Source organism: Pleurodeles waltl, chromosome 1_2 (genome assembly GCF_031143425.1).
Source record: "Pleurodeles waltl isolate 20211129_DDA chromosome 1_2, aPleWal1.hap1.20221129, whole genome shotgun sequence".
In the NCBI taxonomy this organism is placed as follows: Eukaryota; Metazoa; Chordata; class Amphibia; order Caudata; family Salamandridae; genus Pleurodeles; species Pleurodeles waltl.
Window position 1 is genome coordinate 165,511,477 of NC_090437.1, and position 20,532 is coordinate 165,532,008.

The following is a 20,532-nucleotide window of genomic DNA, read 5'->3' on the forward strand; positions in this document are numbered from 1 at the left end:
AGGATGACATTTTACGCGTGCACTGGACACCACCTATGTACAGCTTCACAATGGTAACTCTGAATATGGCCATGTTTGGTATCAAACATGTTGGAATCATACCCCATACCTTTTGCAAGAATTGGTTGTATGATTCCATGCACTCTGAGGGCTCCTTAGAGGACCCCCAGTACTGCCATTACAGCCTTCTGAGGTTTTCCATGCAGCCCCAGCTACTGCCACCTCACAGACAGGTTTCTGCCCTCCTGTTGCTCGAACAGCTTAAGCCCAGGAAGGCAGAACAAAGGATTTCCTTTGGGAGAGGGATGTTACACCCTCTCCCCTTGGAAATAGGTGTTACAAACATGGAGGGGTAGCCTCCCAGAGCCTCTGGAAATGCTTTGAAGGGCAGAGGTGGTGCCCTCCTTGCATGATCCAGTCTACACCAGTTCAGGGACCCCCAGTCCCTGCTCTGGCGTGAAACTGGGCAAAAGAAAGGGGAGTGACCACTCCTGTGTCCATCACCACCCCAGGGGTGGTGCTCAGGGCTCCTCCAGAGGGTCCCTGGGTTTTGCCATCTTGGATTCCAAGGTGGCAGGGAACTTTGGGAGCATCTGAGTGGCCAGTGCCAGCAGGTGACTTCAGAGCCCTCCCCTGATAGGTGCTTACCTGTATAGCTGACCAAGCCCCCTTTCAGGGCTATTTAGGGTCCCTCTCTTTGGTGGTTCTTCAGATTCGGATTGCAAGACTCCAGCAGGAATCCTCTGCATCCTTTACTTCACCTTCTTACCGAAGAACTACATCTAGACCATCCAGGAACCCTACAACTGCAACAAAGAAGCAAAGATGACATTTGCAACATTGTATCTTCAGTTCCTGCCTGCAACTGCAACTGTTTCCTGGTCGGGCATCCTCAGAGGACAGCCAGTCTTCAGAAGAAGAAAAGAATCTCCCTTGAAGTGAAGGAGTCACTTCCCTGCTTCAGCAAGCACCCCCCGGAAGCGATGACCGGTGGCTTGGGTCCCCCCGCCTGATGAAGTGCGTGGATCCAGCATCACGGGTAGTGGACTGAAGTGGTCCCGACTGTCCTGACATCCAACTGTCCAACTTTGGTGGAGGTAAGAGGAAGTTGCCTCCCCACGCAAGACAGTACCCCGGTGCACTGCGTGTTTTGCAGTTGCCAAGGCTTGTTGGCATCTTTCCATGAACTTCTTTATGCACCGTGCAACTCTGGCCCCCAGCACTCCTTGCTGTGACGTACAGCCTCCTGGGTGGTTCTTCGGCGGCGTGGGATCCCTCTGTGTAGTGCTGCGCGGGCCTCCTTTTGCACCTTCTTTGTCCCCTTGCTGTGGGGCTCCTGTAAGCGCTGCCTGGTCTTCTGAGGGCTCTCTGAGTTGCTGAGAGCCCCCTCTGTCTGCCCCTCCTGGGCTGAGTCCACCTGATCCCGGGCAGCACCATTTTCCGCTAACTGCGAGCTTTGTATGTGCCAAGGTTTGCTGGCGGAATCCAGTGACGCAAACCAGTCTGCAATCATCCATTCGGCGTGGGACATCTGTCTTCTTGGGTGCAGTACTGACTGTTGTTCTTCACCGGTGGTTCTTCTTTTGCACCTTCATCCAGGTTAGCAGGGGCTCCTGTTCTCCCTGGACTCGTCAGTGCTTCTTGGACTTGGTCTCCTTCTTCCTCCACAGGTCTTCAGGTCTAGGAATCCATTGTTGATGTCTTGCAATCTCTTCTGGTTCTTGCATAATCTTCTTTCACGTGTTCTTGTGCGTTCTAGGAAAGTTACTGTGATTTACCCCTGCTTTCCTGGGCTCTTGGTTGGGTTCTGTTACTTACCTTTGTTGTTTTCTAATACTCCCAGCGCCCCTCTACACACTACATTAATCTATATGGAAAACCAACTTTTGCATTCCACTTTTTTAGTATATGGTTTCTGTTCTCCCAGGCCCATTTCTAACAATTGTGATTTTCACTAATTGTACTGTTTTCTAATTGTTTTTACAGCTATTTCTGCATACTAGTGTATATAATTTGTGTATTACTTACTTCCTAAGGGAGTATAGTTTCAACGGTATTTTTGGCAATTGTGTCACCAAAATAAAGTACCTTTATTTTTGTAACACTAGGTATTTTCTTTCATGTGTGTGAGTACTCTGTGACTACAGTGGTATTGCATGAGCTTTGCATGTCTCCTAGTTAGGCCTTGGCTGCTCATCCACCTGACACCTAGAGAGTTTGGCTTCTAAACACTGACTACATTTCACTAATAAGGGATAACTGGACCTGGTATAAGGTGTAAGTGCCTTTGGTACCCACTGCAAACCAGGCCAGCCTCCTACAACGTGTCTACAAAAATCAATTACGCAATTTATGTGAAACGAATACTGTCTTGTATGTTTAAAGAAATTCTGTTTTCTGCAGTTAAGATTGGAGGCCTTGCTAGCCGAGGCAACTTAAAAAACTATTATGCTGCACAATGTCCCATGCTAAGTGAAAGACGGAATGTGGTCTAGTGGCTAAGCTGATGATTTTGGTAATCGCTGCCCTATGATTTAATCTTGGCTCTGGCACTGAGAATTGTGTGAATCTGGGCAGATCACTAACTATCCTATGTCTGCAATTTTTAATGTATTTAAAATGCAATTGTACATATGTGAATTCCAAAATGAAGTGCAGTACTTTGTTGCTACCCATCTAGGTTTGTGCTACTTGCAATACAAATAAAATGCCTTCATTATGTGAACAACCCTGGCAGCAAAAATCAAAGAAGACTCATTCCCTTCACATATTCAGAGTGACAGTTAATATAGAATTAGCAGTTGCAAACGGTGTAACCTTCCTTCACATAATGTACTATAATTTACAGCAACTCAGATTTTACAGCTGATTCTAGTGGTACAGCTTTATAAAGTGAGCTAAATTGAACCTGCTCTTTACCTGTTGTTCTTCTTCATCTTATTCCCCTCCTGTGTCATCTTGAGCAGGGCAGGGTGCAAGCTAATGACAAGAGATAAGGGTGCCAGACTGAGGCAAGGCTGCAGAGAGTCGACCAGGCCATCAACAACCCAAAGAGGACCCTTACCTGCAGGTGAATATTCACTGGGCTGAACCTGGCCGAAAACAATCAATTTCCTTTCTATGAAGTTGTGTGTGTGGATGAACTAGAAGGGGTTTCACTACCAATATTAATGGAAATGTTCCATGAATATTGCAATCTTTGTAAAGTCTATAGGAACAAATAAAACGTATAACTGCATTATAATGTAGGAGGTGGTTATAGCTAGCTTATTCAAATCTTTGAAAAATGCAAAAACGATAAGATGGATATAAATTGTGACACTGGCCAACATGCTCCTAGAACAAACGTTGAGTGCATAGACACTTACACAGACCATAAAATATGGAAAAAAATTATATTTGGGAAGGCAGGTTTTGATTTTTGCCTCCTTCAATCAAACCTTCAATGGTTTATTCCAAACGGGAAAAAAATCACAGAAAAACTATGTAGAGACATCAATAGACGAGCATAATAAGCGCTTGTTTGCATATGACCTAAACAAAGCAAACTTCTCTACATTGAGTACCAGACCTCCCAAACGCCTCCATTACCCGTACCAGAAACTTTGACAAATGTTGTATATGAATCAGTCTGGCAGGCTGAAATCAACATAGGTTGCGACCCAGCTCACTGCTCCAGCCATTTTGGGTGAGGGTTGGAAATACTGTGATGACATGTTCAGAGTAGGGATTCCCTAGGAACCTTCGATGATTGTGTTCACCTAGAGTTAAATGGTATCTAATCTCTACATCAGACCAAGATCAAGTGGATGCTCTTGTATACCTCAGTGATAAACAGATACTAAAGCCCTAATATACAGTGCGATAAATAGCATGTGCTTACCCAGTGAGACGAGGGCTTGGTGAATTTCTTTCATGACATTCTTGTAAAGTTCCTTCTGCCATTCATGTAACAGCTTCCATTCCTCTTCAGAGAAGCAGGCAGCAACATCAAAGAAAGTAACTGCTACCTGGAAAGAAAAGTTATTCAAAATATTTTCAAAATTCTACACTTTGGATTATCCTAAATGTCTTCTACTTAATGTTTAAATAATTTGGATTCCGTTTTTTAAGTCATAGGGAACAGATCTTTGACTGTGTTTTATATACTTGGAGAACTGCATTAATAATGCTGAAAGGTGTCGGTAAATAAAAACAGAAAAAAAACTCCATTCCTTGAAATATGTATACACAAAATTAAAATGTCACTCAAGCCCTGCAAATTGTACTAGTGTTGCTAGAGTTATATGGGTCACCCCCATTGACATACTTTATTTCCTAAGCCTGCGATAAAATTGTCTGTAGTCTGCCAGTGTCTCTTCCAACAAGAGGGTTTAGCTGCCATTAACGTTTTTCCGACCTCTTCTACTCCTGTGCTCCCTTGAAGAATTGGCATTACTGCTATTGGCATAATGATGAATTTAAAAAACATTTTTAGAATGGATAACCATAGGGGGCAGTGTGTTTTCATTTTTACAGAATCAATATCCATAAAATGTTATTTTACAATTGATGAGAAGAAGTTAAATAAATACCCTTTCTTAATCCTATCAGGACTGGTGACCAAAATTGCCTTTTCCTGGATTTTTTACAATATGTAAAAAACGAATTAAGGGCCATTACAAACAACCCATTAGACTCTGGCGGTGCCCATAGTTTCTTTCAGTAGGGCTTCTGCATAAGAATGTAAGTACTTTGTTACAAACTAGTGCGGGATGGTGCCTTCCATTCTGGATAGCTCTGATCCAAACTCTATAAAACTGATATTACCTCCCGTCCCTCCCTCGCCTTCCTTTTAACCAATGAGGCCTCCCGCCTCCCCCCTAGACCCTCCCTTCCCCTTTCAAAACCCCCCCCCCACCCTTATCCCCTCCTGTTCTTTTGTCTAGCCCACGCTAGACGGTTTTCTTTCCCTTTCTTACCTGCACGGCGGAGCCTGGAGGTCGTCGATGGAGGCACTCCTCGGGACGCGGTGCTCCGCGAGGAGTGCTACGGCTGGGTCACGTCTTGAGCGAACGGCATGGCTGCTCGAGAGGCGTGTACTGGGGGCCGGCTGACGGGGTCAGCCGGCCCTCTGTGGCTGGGGCGTTAGTTTCCGGGTTTCCGCGCCGCGGAGCCGCGAGGACCGAGGAACTTCAATTTTTGGATGCTGGTCAGGTAGGACGGGCGTTCGGCCCGTGGTTTTTTGGATTTTTACATGGATTGTGAAGCCCTGTTGGGGGAGGACCAGGGTCCTATTTGTAGGGTGGTGTTTTGGAATGAGAGGCAGTGTTATTTTGGTTACCGTGCCTAAAGCTCCAGCAAAGAGACGTGGTTGTCTCTTCTTCCTCCTCGGAGGTGGGAGGGGAAGGTAGCATTGCTCTTCCTGAGAACCCACAGGTACCTGACAGGGGTACTCCCCTCATGTCTAGTGAGGAAGTGCAGGATATGGTTGAATTGGCTGTCACCAGGGCACTGCAGGCTGGCGTGGCCAGGACTGTTCAGTCTAAGCGTGCGCACTCATCGGTAGCGGCAAGGAAATCCTCATCGGAGAGTGAGGATGTGGCCCCATCAACGTCATCTGGGGGGAAATGGGTTCCAGATGAGGTAATGTGGGCAGTGATGACACATGGTCGGGACAGTTTAGGTTTCCCTGTGTTTCAACCTACAAACTCAGAGTCTCATTTATTTCCTCAAATATCAGACGCCTTTTATGTTTGCCATGCCTTTCCAGGGACCTGTGAAGGATATGGTGTTTCGTGAGTGGAAGGATGTGGAGAAGGCTCAGGTTCCACGATTCCTTCAGAAACTTTACTTACTTGAGGGTGAGGGGGTTTTTCCTCCTTCAATACGCCTGGACTCTATTCTGGCTACTCTAATTGGCGAAACGGCAGTCAATCCGGACGATTGTGTGCCTACGGATGCCACAGACCGTAAAGTGGGTCAGGTCTTAAGAGGGCTTTTGCTGCGGAGAATCTGGCGCTGAAGGCAGGGTTTTATTCTGCTTATGCGTCACGATCATTGGTTCAAGGCTTTGATAGACTGGCGGTGGCTGTCCAGGAAGGGGCAAAATGTTCGGAGCTCCTGGCTGGTATGGTACAGCAGGCCAGATTATTGGCGGATGTGTCTTCAGATATAGTCCATACTTCGGCTCTGGCATCTGGGTCTTTGATTGGGGCTCGTAGGTCCCTCTGGTTGCGTTCATGGAAGGCTGATCCAGGGGAAAAGGCGGCCTTGTTGAGACTGCCGTTTGAGGGTTGTAACTTGTTTGGAGAACTATTACCATCCATACTTTCCAAGGCGTTTAAGGAGCGGAAGCATGCCTTACCTTATAAAGGGGTTTCTTCTTCGGGTAAAGGGTGGAAGAAGCATTCCAGTTCTTCTCCTACTAGGGTTGCTAAATCCTTTTCGTTTAGGAGACGGCGTTTTCATCTGCGTTTTTCAACTAAGAAGTCTACTCCTGGGACCCGGGGTGGTTTCAAGAAGGGGTCCTGGCATTCGCTGTGGGCCTGGCAGAGGGCTGGTTGGGGGATGACTGTGTCACTTTCTTTCAGCTTGGGAGGACAGTGTAAACGATCATTGGGTACTAGACATGGTGTCCAATGGTTATGTCATTGATTTTGTGGCGGTTCCTCCAGTTTCCGGGGTGCGTCCCACACCTCTGCCTTCAGAGGGGTCTTGGAGTGGTGCATTATTGGACGGCGTGCGGGCCTTAATGGTCATGGGGGCCATTTCCCACGTTCCGCTAGACGACCGCGGTCAGGGCACTTATGCGGTCTTGTTTTCTTGTGCGGAAAGTTTCAGGGGGATTTCCACCGGGGCTCAATCTGAAGGAGGTGAATACCTGGATCAGGACAGTGCATTTCCGCATGCTGTCCATTCGGACTATTTTTCCATTGGTCAGGCAAGGGGATTTTCTGGTGTCACTGGATCTGCAGGATGCTTACCCACACGTACCGGGGGCATGGTCCTCTCAAAAGTTCCTGAGGTTTGCTGTGGGGCAGGATCATTTCCAGTTTTGCGTTCTGCCTTTCAGTCTGTGATCTTCTCCCCGAATTTTCACGATGGTGCTGGCTCCTCTAGTGGCTTTGCTTCATTCAGAAGGGGTGTTTCTGCATCCTTATCTAGACGTCATTTTGATTCGTGCCCATTCATGAGACCGTTTGCAGAGGCAGGTGGCCCAAGTTCTGGGGGTCCTGCAATGACACGGGTTTTTGATCAATTGGGGGTAATCAGACTTTGTGCCGTCCCAGGATCTGGTTTTTCTAGGGGCTCGGTTTCAGCCTATTCTAGGGTTGGTGACTGTGTCCGAAAAAAAAAAAAAAAGGTTGGATGCTCTCCAGGCTTTGGTAAAGAAGGTATGGTTACTGTCTGCTCCCCGAGCTCTTCTATGGTTGCGACTGCACATTTGGCGTCAGTGGTATTTTGGGGTTCTGGGGCACGTTTCCATCCCCTGTGCTTGAGGACGTGGTTCTTGAGTAGGTGGGCTCCAGGGTCCGGTTCTCTGAGGGACGGGGTTCCAGGGTCCGGATTGATTCACAGAGAGTTGCAATGGTGGTTGGATGCAGACCACCTGAGGGTAGGGGTGTCTTTGTCACCTCTGAGACCCGTGGTGGGGACGACGGTTGCCAGCCTCTCCGGTTGGGGGGCATGGATGGGGTCAGCTCAGATTCGGGGGTTTTGGTCCCCTCGGGAGGCGAGTCGGTCATCTAATTGGCGAGAATTGCGGGCTATATTCCTGGCTCTGGTCCATTTCCAGGATTCCCTGAGGGGATTGGCGGTTCTGGTTCGCACAGACGTCTTAGTGGCCGAGGCTTATGTCATTCGGCGAGAGTGGTAAATGTTTGGGCGGATCTACTGTGCAGAGTGATTCCTTCCTCTCAACTTTTCTCTCTCCGGAGGTCTCTGTTTCGGCATCTGGTTCGGCTTTGGGGTCTTCCAGTGCTGGATGTGTTTGCGTCAGTAGAGAATGCGATAGTGTGGTGCTTCTGCTCCCGGTTTCGGTGTCCCCAAGCATGGGAGGTGGACGGGATGTCAGGTCCTTGGCCGCAGGGCCTTTTATATGCGTTCCCTCCGTTTCAACTATTCTGGGCGTTTCTGTTAGGTGCCAGTGGCTTTGAGTTCTACCTTGCTGGCTTCATGGAGACGTTCAACTTTGCTTTCTTATGGTAGACAGTGGAAGGTGTTTTCATCTTGGTGCTTAAGTCGTGAGTTGGATCCTTCCTGCGCTTCTCTCTTTGAGGTGATGCAGTTCCTGCAGGACGGTGCTCGTTTAGGGTTGTCAGTGGCTTCTCTTCGGGTACGGTGGGCGGCTATTCAGGCATTTAGGGACTGTGGCGTAATCTTCAAGTTGAAGGGCGATTGATGCCTGGATTTTTTCAGGGGTTTATTAGTTTATTTCCTCGCCCGGTACGTTCTTTTCCCTCATGGGATCTGTCCTTGGTTTTGGATGGGTTGACGGGGGCCCCTTTTGACCCATTGGGGGACTGTGATTTGCGACGTCTATCTTTGAAGACGTTCTTTTTGGTCACCATTACTTCGGCTCGTCGGTTGGGGGAATTGGGGGCATTTGCATGTTCCTTTCCTTTTTTGTGAGATTTTTCCCGATGGGTGGTTCTGGTTCCGGTGCCTTCCTTTATTCCACAAGTCAATTCTTCGTTCCATTCCAGGCAGGCGGTCATCCTTCCTTCATTTTGTCCGGATCCCTCATCAGGGGAGGAGGTCCGTTTGCATTCGTTGGATGTACGTAGGGTGTTGTTGGAGTATCTGCGGGTGGTGGCTCCTTTTCATACAGGGGATTCACTGTTTGTTTCTTTTGGTCCGGCGCGCTATGGTGAGAAACCTTCCACGGCTTCCTTGAGTCGGTGGGTTCGTTCTTTGATTCTGTTGGCCTATTCCTTGAAAGAGGTGGTTCCTCCTCTAGGGATTCAGGGGAGGTCTTCCAGAGACATGGCGGCGATGGTGGCAGAGCTTCAGGGGACTTCTGTGGTGGAGATTTGCAGGGCCGCCTCTTGGGCTTCTCCTTCGGCGTTTGTGCGTCATTATAGGCTGTCGGACTTGGGTGGTTTGGAGTCGGTGTTTGGTCACCGGGTCTTATCCTCTATGAGATAATGTTTGGGATGTTCTTGGTGCAGGATATTAAATGTGGGTCTTGCAACTCGATGTCCGTCTCCTGTGTGTTTTTCTTGCTATGTCTCATTGGTTAAAAGGAAGGCGAGGGAGGGACGGGAGGTAATGCTTCCATTTTTTTACGATAATGGCATTACTCCTAGTCCTACTCCCTCGCCTTCCTTTTCCGTTCCCTCCCACCCTCCCAGTACGGACTGTCCGAGTTGCGGCTTGGGCTTGGTTTTTGTACAGGAGGGGATAAGGGTGGGGGGGGGTTTTGAAAGGGGAAGGGAGGGTCTAGGGGGGAGGCGGGAGGCCTCATTGGTTAAAAGGAATGCGAGGGAGTAGGACTAAGAGTAATGCCATTATCGTAAGAAAATGGAAGCATTTCTGAATAATGTAGCAGCTACACATTTGAAAACATGACTGTTCTTTCTAATAAATGTTTCAGAGCACTCGCATCCAAGTTGCAGAAATGTTTTAAATAATCTGAAAATAAGACGTACAGCGGAATTGGCTGATTTGTTCAGGACTACGAAACCCACTAACCCAGGCAGGGAAGGCAACAGAGGTTATGGCAGCACACTCACCCCACGTACAGATGTTGATATATCAAGAATGTTAAACTGTAATACCTAGTGCAGACTATGCACACACTCTGTCACCAAAGCTCTATATAAGACACCACAGGAAAAAAAACTGTGGGCCAAACAGCAGTACAATAACCACCACTAGCTACACATCCAGAATAATTATTAGCTATTAAAGGGAGCAGGACCATAACATCTTTCAAAGCTCTTTTATTTTTTATAGCTGCTTCTTTTCCCTACTTAAGCCAATAAATGTCACGGCTGATACATTTTTCACCCATGTAAGGCTAAAAGTAATGTTCTATAAAAATGGGCAATCTATAAATGAAGGGAGCACAGAAGATCACACACCATGTTCGAATGGATTCCAGGTAATTGAAGTGTAAAGAGATACAAAACGAAGAGATCCCTCAGCGTAAGGAGAGAGTACCCAGGTGGTCAAGGAAAGAAAAGCCAATCATTTGTGTTTAAATGTTAGTGTATGTACATACTAATGAAAAGACTAAAATCGAATTCCGTTGTAAGCATCCTTGGTAATCAGTTGCTAATTTTACCAGGGAAACTGCGAGCAAGAGAGTAAATGTTTTTCCTTGTCACAAAAGCTGAGGTTTTTGAAAGGAGATGGGGTACAGTTTGGCTTCTGGAACTATCCCGGTTCTGAGTCACTATTGTTGGCAAAATCTACAAACTACAGAGATCCATGGGTTCGCCAAAGACAGCTAGAAGATCTGAAACAATCTCATATGAAAACCAGCGAACATGAAGAGTCAGGCAAAGATTTTAAAGATTTGTAAATCGAGTTTTGCTCACTAAAGTAATGTCTCTGCTGGACATTAATTTTAAAAAGAGCGCAAAGTAGAAGAATCTGTATATTTGAAGTTTAGGATTAGCCCAGGGAGATCCACATTCCTGCTGCATGGCTCCCCCTCCTCGAGCCTAAAAAAAAGCCCTGGGGACCCCATACTCCACAGCTGTCCCTTTCATTAAAAGGGAGAGGGCCCCATCCCTGAGCATTTAATGACCCCCACCCCATAGGAGCAGCTCACTTACTGTGCCCCAGGAAGCCCATCCCCAGAACACTGTTGCTTTCCTGCCCGCACCGGCCCAGGTAGGGAAACGTGTTTGTTCCCATCTGACGGAGCATTTTTGAATCTTCTGCTAAGCAGGAACAAATGCTACTTCTGCTCTCAGCTTTAAAAATGCTCCCACCGTCCAGGAGAGACTTGTGTTCTGTTTCCCTGCCCGCACTGATGTGGGCAGGGAAACAAAACACATATTGTTTTTGCCCAGAGAGAGCATGCAAAGAAAACAACTTCTTCCTCTGGGCGGCAGCAGTGCCCACTCCCGCAACATGCAAGGAGCTGGCTGGGGCCAGTGGGGCCCTGGGGTTCCACCTGCACCCCCCCAGAGTGTTGTTTGAGGATGCCCCAGTGGGCCCTGTGGAACTCACCTAAATTGGAGGAAGGCACTGGGTATAGGGTTCCTAGGGCCACAATAGGCTCAGGGAGAGGGACTGTGGCAAGAAGCCATGTATAATCTTCAGAGGAGCTCCGCACATGAACTGGAGTGCTCTGATTATGTTTAGTTTGGAAAAATTCAGATGACACCCCTTAAAAGATGACTGAAAGATGAGATCTAACATGAACAGGCACTTTTTGGTGATAATGACGTCTGCTGCATTTCCATGGTTTTGTGTATTTAAAATGTAAGACTAACTATAACGTCCCTGTAACCTTTGTTTATTTTTTTGTGAATTGCTATAGTTTTTAAATTTTGTTTCCTAACTACAATGTCCCTGTAACGTTTGTTTTTTTTCCAGTGCAATTCTAATTTTTTTTAACATAAAGTAATATTTAATTACCATATGTTAATCCAACCTCCACCACGGCCAACCCACCCCATGCAGCCAACCCCACACTGCGGCCTGGCCCTGCAACCAACCCCAAGTATCCAGCCAACCCCACGCATGTCCTTTCGCTGTGTGCAACAGGGGGCTCGCCCCAGGTCCTAGCCTGCTGTTAGGCACTGTCGCCAACCCGCATTAGGCAGTCAATCTGGGTGGGGGCATGCTGACCTCTTGCCGGGCTGATTCTTGCCCCAGAAACCTCATCCCCCATGCCCCGCCACCCTTTTTTAGGGGATGAGGTACGCAGCCCCCCTCCCCGGGTTGTATTTTGCTCCAAGGACTCCATTAATTAAATTAAGTGGGGGCAGGCAGCCCTCCTCACCAGGCCAATATTGGCCCCAGGAACCCTGGGGCCTGGCCAGTAGGTAAAGGGGAAGGGGGCATGCAGCCCTCCTACCTGGGCCAATATTGGCACGGGACCCCCCCCCCCGGGACCTGTCCCACTCAGGAAATGTCATCAGTGATGTCATAAATTATGTCATAGAGCATGTCATGAGTGATGTCATATGCGACGTCCTAAGCAGTGCATGGCAGGGGCACAAGTTAGTTAGTGCTGTTAAATATAATTGCTGAATTTCATGGGTTTATTTTTAGTTCAAAACTTTAATGCTATCAATCAGAAATTCATCTAAATATAACGTTACTTAGTCAGATGGGTACAAGACAGCTGAGATGATTCGAGCTCTGCATGGCACAATTATGTCATCTGAATCAGTTAAGATTCGGAGCAAACCCATGTTTCTTTCTTTTTAGAGTTTATATAGAGAAGGTATCATTGGATCTTGCCGACACCCTAAATTACTGATTCAATTTTTAAACACTTCTACCTATCCATACATCGACTGGGTTCCTCAAGGCCTTATCATGAACTGCAATTTTTTTCAATTATAATTGTATGCTTCCTGTCACTGAGCACCTGTGGCGTCTGAGAAAAAAGTGGACTAAGTCTGCAAATGCCTGAATTTATATCGGTGGGGGGAAAGCCTCAAATTATTGATCAATTTTCACAAACATTTGTTGCTGCCACACAGTGATAACAATCATGCAATTGACTTGGAGTTTGGTTCTGTAGTAGTACACTATAGGCTGATTAAATGTTTGTCTGGAAGGAGTAGGTTGTTAAAAATATCTGCGAATGAGTCGTAATAAGTGGCTCTTTTACATTCCACTCACTAGCAGATACCTCCTTCCATCCTCCAAAGACTAGAATCTTTGTCTTCTGGTGATTAGGAAGCTCAGAAACAACTGATGCACATGCCCTACCGAGAGAAAAGAGATGGTATTGACAATATTAATAGCCTGTTACCCATGAAGGATAATGTGAGTGTGAGAAATAATTTAAGATGCATTAAGAAGGCGAACCCTGCTAACTTCAGCAAGGTGAATAAATGACATTTTTTAGATTTTGTTGTGTCAGTAAAGTCTCACTAATATTTGTTTCTTTTTCATTAAGCTGGTGTGTTTACATTGAGACATGTTCCTGTATTTTCAGACAGCAGGATTTTTTGCAGTTTTACTGAAAAGTTTATTCTGGAAGTTTCGAATGGGAATTTTGAGGTGGCCAGATGAGCCTGAGCACTCTGGAGATACCTTAGGGCCATCACTGAGGATTGCACTGAAAAAAAGAGTCTGTTCCCAGCCTATGGCCTGCATAATGGATGTGTAATTCAATACTGGGAAAAGGCTTACCTGGAAAAAAAGGTTACTATAAATCAGTTGTAAATAAACAGATGAAAGCTCGTGTAGTGTACTCAAGAACATTCGAAGGCCGCATATCTGTAGTGTCTTCAGCATAAGGCAGATCAATGCCATTGCTAATACCCATCCCCAACGAGTGTCTCTTGCAAGCAGTTAAATTAGCTCGTAGCAATAAATTCAAATCTGAAGTACGATTCTAAGTGGGATGAATCAACATTTACTGCTGCTTCATAATTCTCAATTTAACATGCTTTAACACAACTTTAAAATAGCAAGGCAGTCACCCCATTGAAGACTAGTAGTGTAGACATTTCCACCGTAAAATACATTAAATCCAATGCCACAAATCGCATTCGTAAAACTCAAGTCTTTTATTTTATGGTGAAATCTTATGCACCGTCACAGCCCTACATCGATCTAAATTCTCTTCGGGCACATTACTCACCGTTTCTGAGTTCTTCTGAGACATTTGTTTCCTGAATGCGAATGTGTTTTCAAGATGAAATACCCGTATCTGAAGCGTGCCTAAATACGTCAGTGCTGTACAGAAGCCCTGGATTCCTTGTTTGTAAAAGGAACCAGCAAAGAGGCGGTTACGTTGTGTTCTGTCACATTTGCGCAGAACAGGAGACACTAATCAGAAGAACATGCTCAGGGGCGACAACGTGCCTGATCTTGTGATAGGCAGGTAAAAGCAAGTAAGATTACAAAACTGAACCAAGAGCCACAGAGGACGTTATTAGACTGAAAGGTAGCTATGAACCATTACATTCATCTTGCATTGATATGATTTTACGGGTAATAAATATCTTCAAAAATTTCTCGCAAGCAAGGAACTTCGTATGCAATAGGCTGCTACGTTCGTTGGAGTATTCTGAATCATACATCACAAAATATTTACTCATTTCATATGTTCATGTAAGAAAAAAATAGTTTTTATGTTTGGCGAAAAACGTAAGCAATATTAAACATATACGTCTACTGTTTTCTTGTTTTCATCTTCGATATGTATTTTCCCTTTTAAAAAAATCCCATTTAGTAGTGGATGTAATAACACCAGTGGTGGCTGGTGACTGAAAGCAGTGGTGGGGCACAAATACAATACGGAATTGCACCTTGTGAGAGAGCCTCACTACCCACGTATTTCCATTCACCTACTCACCCACTGCCTTTGGTCACCTACCCATTTACTCATCCACATTGTCATCCACTGCCATTCACACAACTCTTATACACAGACACCCACATTTTCCCAGCCACTCAGTCAAGCCCTGCAAACACTTATTCAAACAAACACACATTGCCTCACCCATCCAGTATACAGCAGTTTCAGTGATAAAAGGTACACGCATATTTGAGCTGCAGATTACATGTTTAATATGACATATAACGTCATTAGTCTGCAGAAGAAATAAAATGAGTATAACTAGCCATGATAAATTACTGGAACCATTACTGCCTTTGAGAGACGAAATCACCTACAGAGGCAGTGAAAGGAGAGGAGAGCTGAGAGAACAGATTTTCTTCTTATTGTCTAGAGCTCCAACTTACTTGTGTGCAGGGTTGTCTTTGGCATATTTATGACCTGAGGTCTTCAGGTCACACTCCTGTCTCCCAGAGAGCCCTGGATGGAGTTATTTATTGTATTTATTCAGTTTCTCTGCCACAGACTGCTTGTAATGCAGGAAAAGGGGATTTTCTTTGCGCAATGCCACATTCTTTTAATAAAATGTGACCTCTGGTACGTAGACCCTTCTGATCACACCCCACCATTTGAGTAAATAGGAAAGGGTGGATAATAATATCGGAGTGACATGAAGTTTTCAGAAACCCGGACTGAACAAAAAACGCTCCAGGCTGTTCACTATCAGGGCTTCTGGTGGAGTAGGAGATAAGCCAGGGACGTCACTGCGTTCTGAGAAAATGTAAGGGCTTTGCGTGGGCAAGCCCTGTCAGCCCTACTGTGCAGCTTTCAGCCACATACTGACGCAGGCGTAGTGGGGATTTTCAAACTGCACAACTTTCACTCAGAAAATGTTGTGCAGAAAATGTTTTACTTTCATCATGTAATTAAATATATGCTTCACTAGAGAGGCCAGAAAAGGCTAGGGGCACAGCCCCTTAGCCCTTGAACACCGGCCGCCCCTGAATAACACACTTACAGAATGGCCACCGTGTTCATTCACATCCTGAATGGAAGATTGGTAACATATTCTCCTTTAGATCTCTCTTTTTGTTTTGATTGTATTTATTTGAATTTCATTCAAGCATAGACGTTTATGGGTTAGTAAGATGACCTCCATTTACCCCTACCATAAAAGCCAACATTTTGAAACTAAAAGGAGGAAGATTTTGAAAAAAAATCAGGGACTTCATATTCCCCATTGACCTACTCTTAAGCAAAGGGAATTTTATGGTAGAGGCAGCAAAAAAAAAACATTTCTGCCTTAAAAAAATCAGGTGTCTCCCGCATGAATTAGGTCTATTGTCATGGATGTCCTACTGGTAAGGCAATGAATTGATCTTGTGTAAACTCATGCTGAGTTGTTACTTTTGACTGCCAAATAAATTACTTAATATCAGTGACGCTATTTCTGTTAGATACTCTGTTTAACTGCAGATTCCTCACGGTGTGAATATCTCAAGGCACCAATTTTTTTCTCAGCAGTTCCCTTGCACACCGGTTGGTGGTGTTGTGGAGCTCTTCATCGGTCTGTCCCATAAAAGTGATGTCGGGGCCACATATAACTGCCACCTCCATGCGTCAAAATCAGTTTCTTTCTGATATCTATAATTGCTACTGGGCACGGAGACCTAATTAATGAGGTTTGGAGGTGTGTACATCTCTAATTCAAACTTTTTTAAGATGAAGAAAAGGAGCCTATTCTACATTATATGGAGGAAGGAGAGTCAGTGAGGAATCTGCAGTTGGAATCGACCAGAAGAGTGATACTGAAGATAAATAATTTGTTATTCCCATTGATATCTCCAGCCCTCTAACCACAGATTACTCACCTTGTGAATAGGTACCAAAACAGTATCTTCCCAGGTGGTGCATCTGTGGGAAGGGTCAAACCAAGAAGTCTGCAGGACTGAAAGGGCAAAATGCACTTCCCGTCAGGCCTGGCATCTAGACAGCAGTGGTTTGTGAACATGTGAACTGACTATCACATTGCAGCCTGGCAGATGTCCAAGACAGGTATTCCGCAGGCCATTGCGGTGTTAGCAGCCTTAACCCTGGTGGACTGGGTCCGCAGGCCTTCTATGGGCTGTTTCTTGGCTAATGCATACCAGATCTTTATGCAAAGCACAATCCATCTAGAGATAGTCTGTTTTTGTACAGCTTTTTCTTTCCAGAGACCACCACAAAGAGTTGATTGTCAGCCCAATGGCTCTTGATGCGATCAGTATGAAAGCTTAGGGCTCGGAGAACTCACTGACACCAGAGGACTATGTCCCACCCACTGAAGTGGTACCCCAAATGGCCAAACTGGATGTTGTTCTTTAGGAAATCTGAGACATCCATGTGGCGACTGAACAATGCTTGGGGACCATCACGACTAATATCAGCTTACTCAAAGATGACCAATGTAAATTGTCTGATAAAGTCAAAACAAATGAACACACCTTCTCCACCCTGGCTCCATACCAAGCAGAATACTCATGACAGCTCACTCAGCTATGCAGATGGGTAGAAGAACTCCAGGACCGTGTGGATGATGTGGAGGGGAGATCCCGAAGGAACAATATCTGAATAGTGGGTGTCCCGGAGGGCGCAGATTGGCTTTGTGGTGGCCCCATCCGGACTGTCTGACCTGTTTGTGCTGGAGAGAGTGCGCCAGGTCCCATAAGAAAACCTATACCTGGAGCACCGCCACGTCCTATGTGGCTAAGATTCATAATTTTAGGGATCGGTATACACTACTATGTGCTGCGTGTGAAAAAGCATCCATTGCGATGGAGAATGCCAGGATCTCTTTGTTCCTGGATTATACGATTTCGGTCCAAAGCAGGTGCTCAACTTTCCAGGAGCTCAAAAACACTTGCACATGGCTGGCCTCAAATAGGCATTATTATTTCCAGCCAGAAACAAGGTAATCTACGAAAAACGTAACATTTTTTTTGATCCACCAGAAGGAGCGTGGGACTGGCTGGAACAAATCTTTCTGGACTCTTAGAGACGGAGGCCGCCAAGACCCGAGCTTGTCAAAGCTCAGTGGGTTCCATGGAAACATCGGCAGGGGCGTCCCGTTGGGCCAGCTCACAGACGGCTCCCTTCCCACAGCAGGCTGTGGAAGGACAGCAGGAAGCAGTCCGATTGGAAACCTCTCTGTGACTGACCAAGAAGTCCATCAGCTCCAGCTCCTCACAGAGCAGTGCCTCGGCTCTACTGGCAGTATGGCATTGTTCCCCTTAAACACCCCACAGATGAAGCACAACCTGTTGGGCTGAAGGTTGTGAGTACCGTATAAGCAATGTGGCTTCCCTTGCAGGTTGTTCATCGTGACTCCAGGTTGTTATACTTATCCCAGCCATTCTGAGCTGGGTCGCTGACTGACTAAGCTGTATCCTGACTGTTTGCTAACTCAATTAGATATGGCCCTGATGCACAGATTAATTCATACCCGTGAACATGATGTATGAGGTTTTGTGATTATATGTATTTAATGTGCATAGTACTAGGGCCTTGGGTCCGGCTTGCCAAGTATGGAGGACACAAATCCACCATCTGACTCTTCTTGAGACCAAATATTTGGAACCACATACCCCACATAAGTGAAGGCAACTGTTGTGCATTGGTTGAAATGTTCTTGTTTATACTGTTTGGTCCAACAACTGACTACCAATGGAACAAGTATTTTGGAATTGAAGTTTATTGTTTGATACCTCTGCCTACACTTTGACTTAGATGGATTATAGCATTACAGTATGTGCCAGGGTGCTGTTGAGGGGGGAGGGAAGTTCGCTCCGGAAGGGATGAATGTAATGTTAAAGGCCTATAACATTGTTACGTGGAATGTGCAGGCCTTCGGCTCTGTATACAAGAGGCATAAGATTTTGGTACAATTGAACAGGCGCCGTGCAAACATAGCATTCATACAAGAAACCCAACCTCACCACTCACAAGTTTCAGAAGCTGCGCAAGAAATGGCGGGGACAGCCATTCCACACTTCCTACTCCGGTTTTGCATGTGGCACTGCAATATGGCATCGGGCTGGTGTCTAGTTTGCAGTGCTGAAAGCAAGGGTAGACACACAGGGGTGCTAAATCCTATTACGCGGAAACTTAGATGGAGCACTGATTGTGCTGGGGTGCATATATGCGCCCAGTATGGAACAGGATGTCTTCTTGTCCCACTTGTCTTCTATACTGATGGACTGGACATTTCATCTCTGGGTACTGGGTGGTGATTTCAATGCTGTCATCGATACGACCCTAGATTGATCACATCCTCCCCTGCCCAGTACTGCTCTGGTGCGTCAGGTGGATGCAGGGCTGGTGTCTTTCGTATGTGTGGCGCAGTGGTCATACAGCAGACAGGGAATACTCATTTTACTCCCCCCCATATGCTGCACTCTCAACTCAACAGATTTGCTCTACACACCTATCACCTAACATAACAAATGCCACATACTTAGGGAAGAAAATTTCAGATCATAACCCGCTAGAAATAACATCAACATGGGGTCAGATACCGGCCCGATCCCCACGTGGCGTTCACAACCGGCCCTCATAGAGGCTATTGTGTTTTGAGAGCCACTTGCCAATTCCATAGACACGTTTTTCTCAGAGAATGTAGGTACTACCTCCTCCCCTCTAGTGGAGTGGAAGGCTTTTAAAGTGTTGATCTGAGGCACATCCATTGATTCGGTGGTGTGCGCTAGGAGGGAAGTTAAGCAAGAGCTTACATGTATAGAGAACAAGTTGGGCCCACTGGAAAAAGCTGCAGTCAACACGGCTGAGGCCGTGGACGAGATGCAGGAGGCCCGAATTGCCTACGCTAAGCTCCTTGAGCACCTCCGCGCGGTTGATTATAAAACATACACCCAGAAAACACATACAGATGCAGATAAATCAGGTGCACCACTAGCTCATCTAATTCAGCCTGACACTTCGCCTATGCCTATTCTGTTCATAAACATGCCGACCCAGGGAGCGATTGAAACACAATTAGGAATCAACAAAGTGTTTCGAGACTTCTATCCCCGTTGATATACCGCTCCAACAGATCCCGCAGATATGACTTTTTTTTTTGTCCAGAGTGCCAATGGAGGGTAGTGAGACCCTTCGCACCCCCGTTTCAGCAGGCAAAATACACGGGACTATCAAGGAGCATGCTTGGAATAAAACTCTGGGGTCAGATGGGGTTCAAATTGAGTTTTATTCTATGTATGCAACACGATTGGTATCACAATTAGAAAAGCTATACAATTCCTCCTTGCTGAAACCCAGTAAGCCATTGACGGAGCTCACCTCATATAGACCACTATCACTATTAAATACTGAATAGAAAATGTTAATTAAGATTCTTGCACGCGGACTGCTCTCCTGCTCCCAAAGCCATTGCCTGCAGACCAATGTGGTTTTGTTCCTCGACGCAATACCTGCTGAACACTGCCACATCTTTAGCATAATGGATGCAGTTAGGATACAAAACCAATTTTTGGCTGTATATTGCTAGATGATCGCCAAGCCTTTGATACCAGGGGTGGGACTTCATGTTAGCAGCGTTAGCTCAATACGGAATACCTCAAGCATATATCCAAAGGGTTAATCTTTTGACACAATGCCTATGGCCAGAGCTGAATGCGTATCAGGTGTCACGTGGGACTAGGGAGGGGTGCCCCCTATCGCCGCTCCTGTTTGTGCTGGCAATCGAACCCACTGCGCAGCTTATTGCACAAGAATCCACATAATGGGGATTACCTTTGGATCGAATGACCCACTCTCATCTCGTTAGTTGCAGATAATATGATCCTATATCTAAAAGACTTCCGAACAGGACTAGAGGGGATAGCTTACTTGCTAGCCGCCATTGGAAGACTTTCTGGTCTCCAAATAAACTTATAAAAATCATGTGCATTTCCGTTTACTGTCGTTCATATTGTCCCTGCCCTGCGGTTTAGAAATAAGAGTCTCTGGGTGGTTCCCCAAATATTCTGCTATCTGGGTGTCCACATATATCGAGAGACACAGGATATACTTGAGGG

At 46.0% G+C, this 20,532-nt stretch overlaps 1 protein-coding gene and 1 long non-coding RNA gene across 4 annotated transcripts in view; one reads left to right on the forward strand and one right to left on the reverse strand.

The window, feature by feature from the left end:
* Positions 1-13,891, reverse strand: part of LOC138298515 (zinc finger protein 718-like) — a 99,552-nt gene extending 85,661 nt beyond the window's left edge. For all 3 annotated transcript variants that reach the window (XM_069236883.1, XM_069236882.1, XM_069236881.1), the window contains exons 1-2: positions 13,766-13,891; positions 3,884-4,010 (exon numbers count right to left, since the gene is read on the reverse strand). In XM_069236883.1, the coding sequence (XP_069092984.1) occupies positions 3,884-4,010; positions 13,766-13,789 (151 nt within the window). In that variant the 5' untranslated portion in view covers positions 13,790-13,891. The remainder of the gene's footprint in view (positions 1-3,883; positions 4,011-13,765) is intronic.
* A 152-nt stretch (positions 13,892-14,043) lies between these two features.
* The window catches only part of LOC138298597 (uncharacterized), a 162,283-nt gene continuing 155,794 nt past the window's right edge, over positions 14,044-20,532 (forward strand). The window contains exon 1 of the long non-coding RNA XR_011204707.1: positions 14,044-14,071. This is a non-coding gene — a long non-coding RNA (uncharacterized lncRNA). The remainder of the gene's footprint in view (positions 14,072-20,532) is intronic.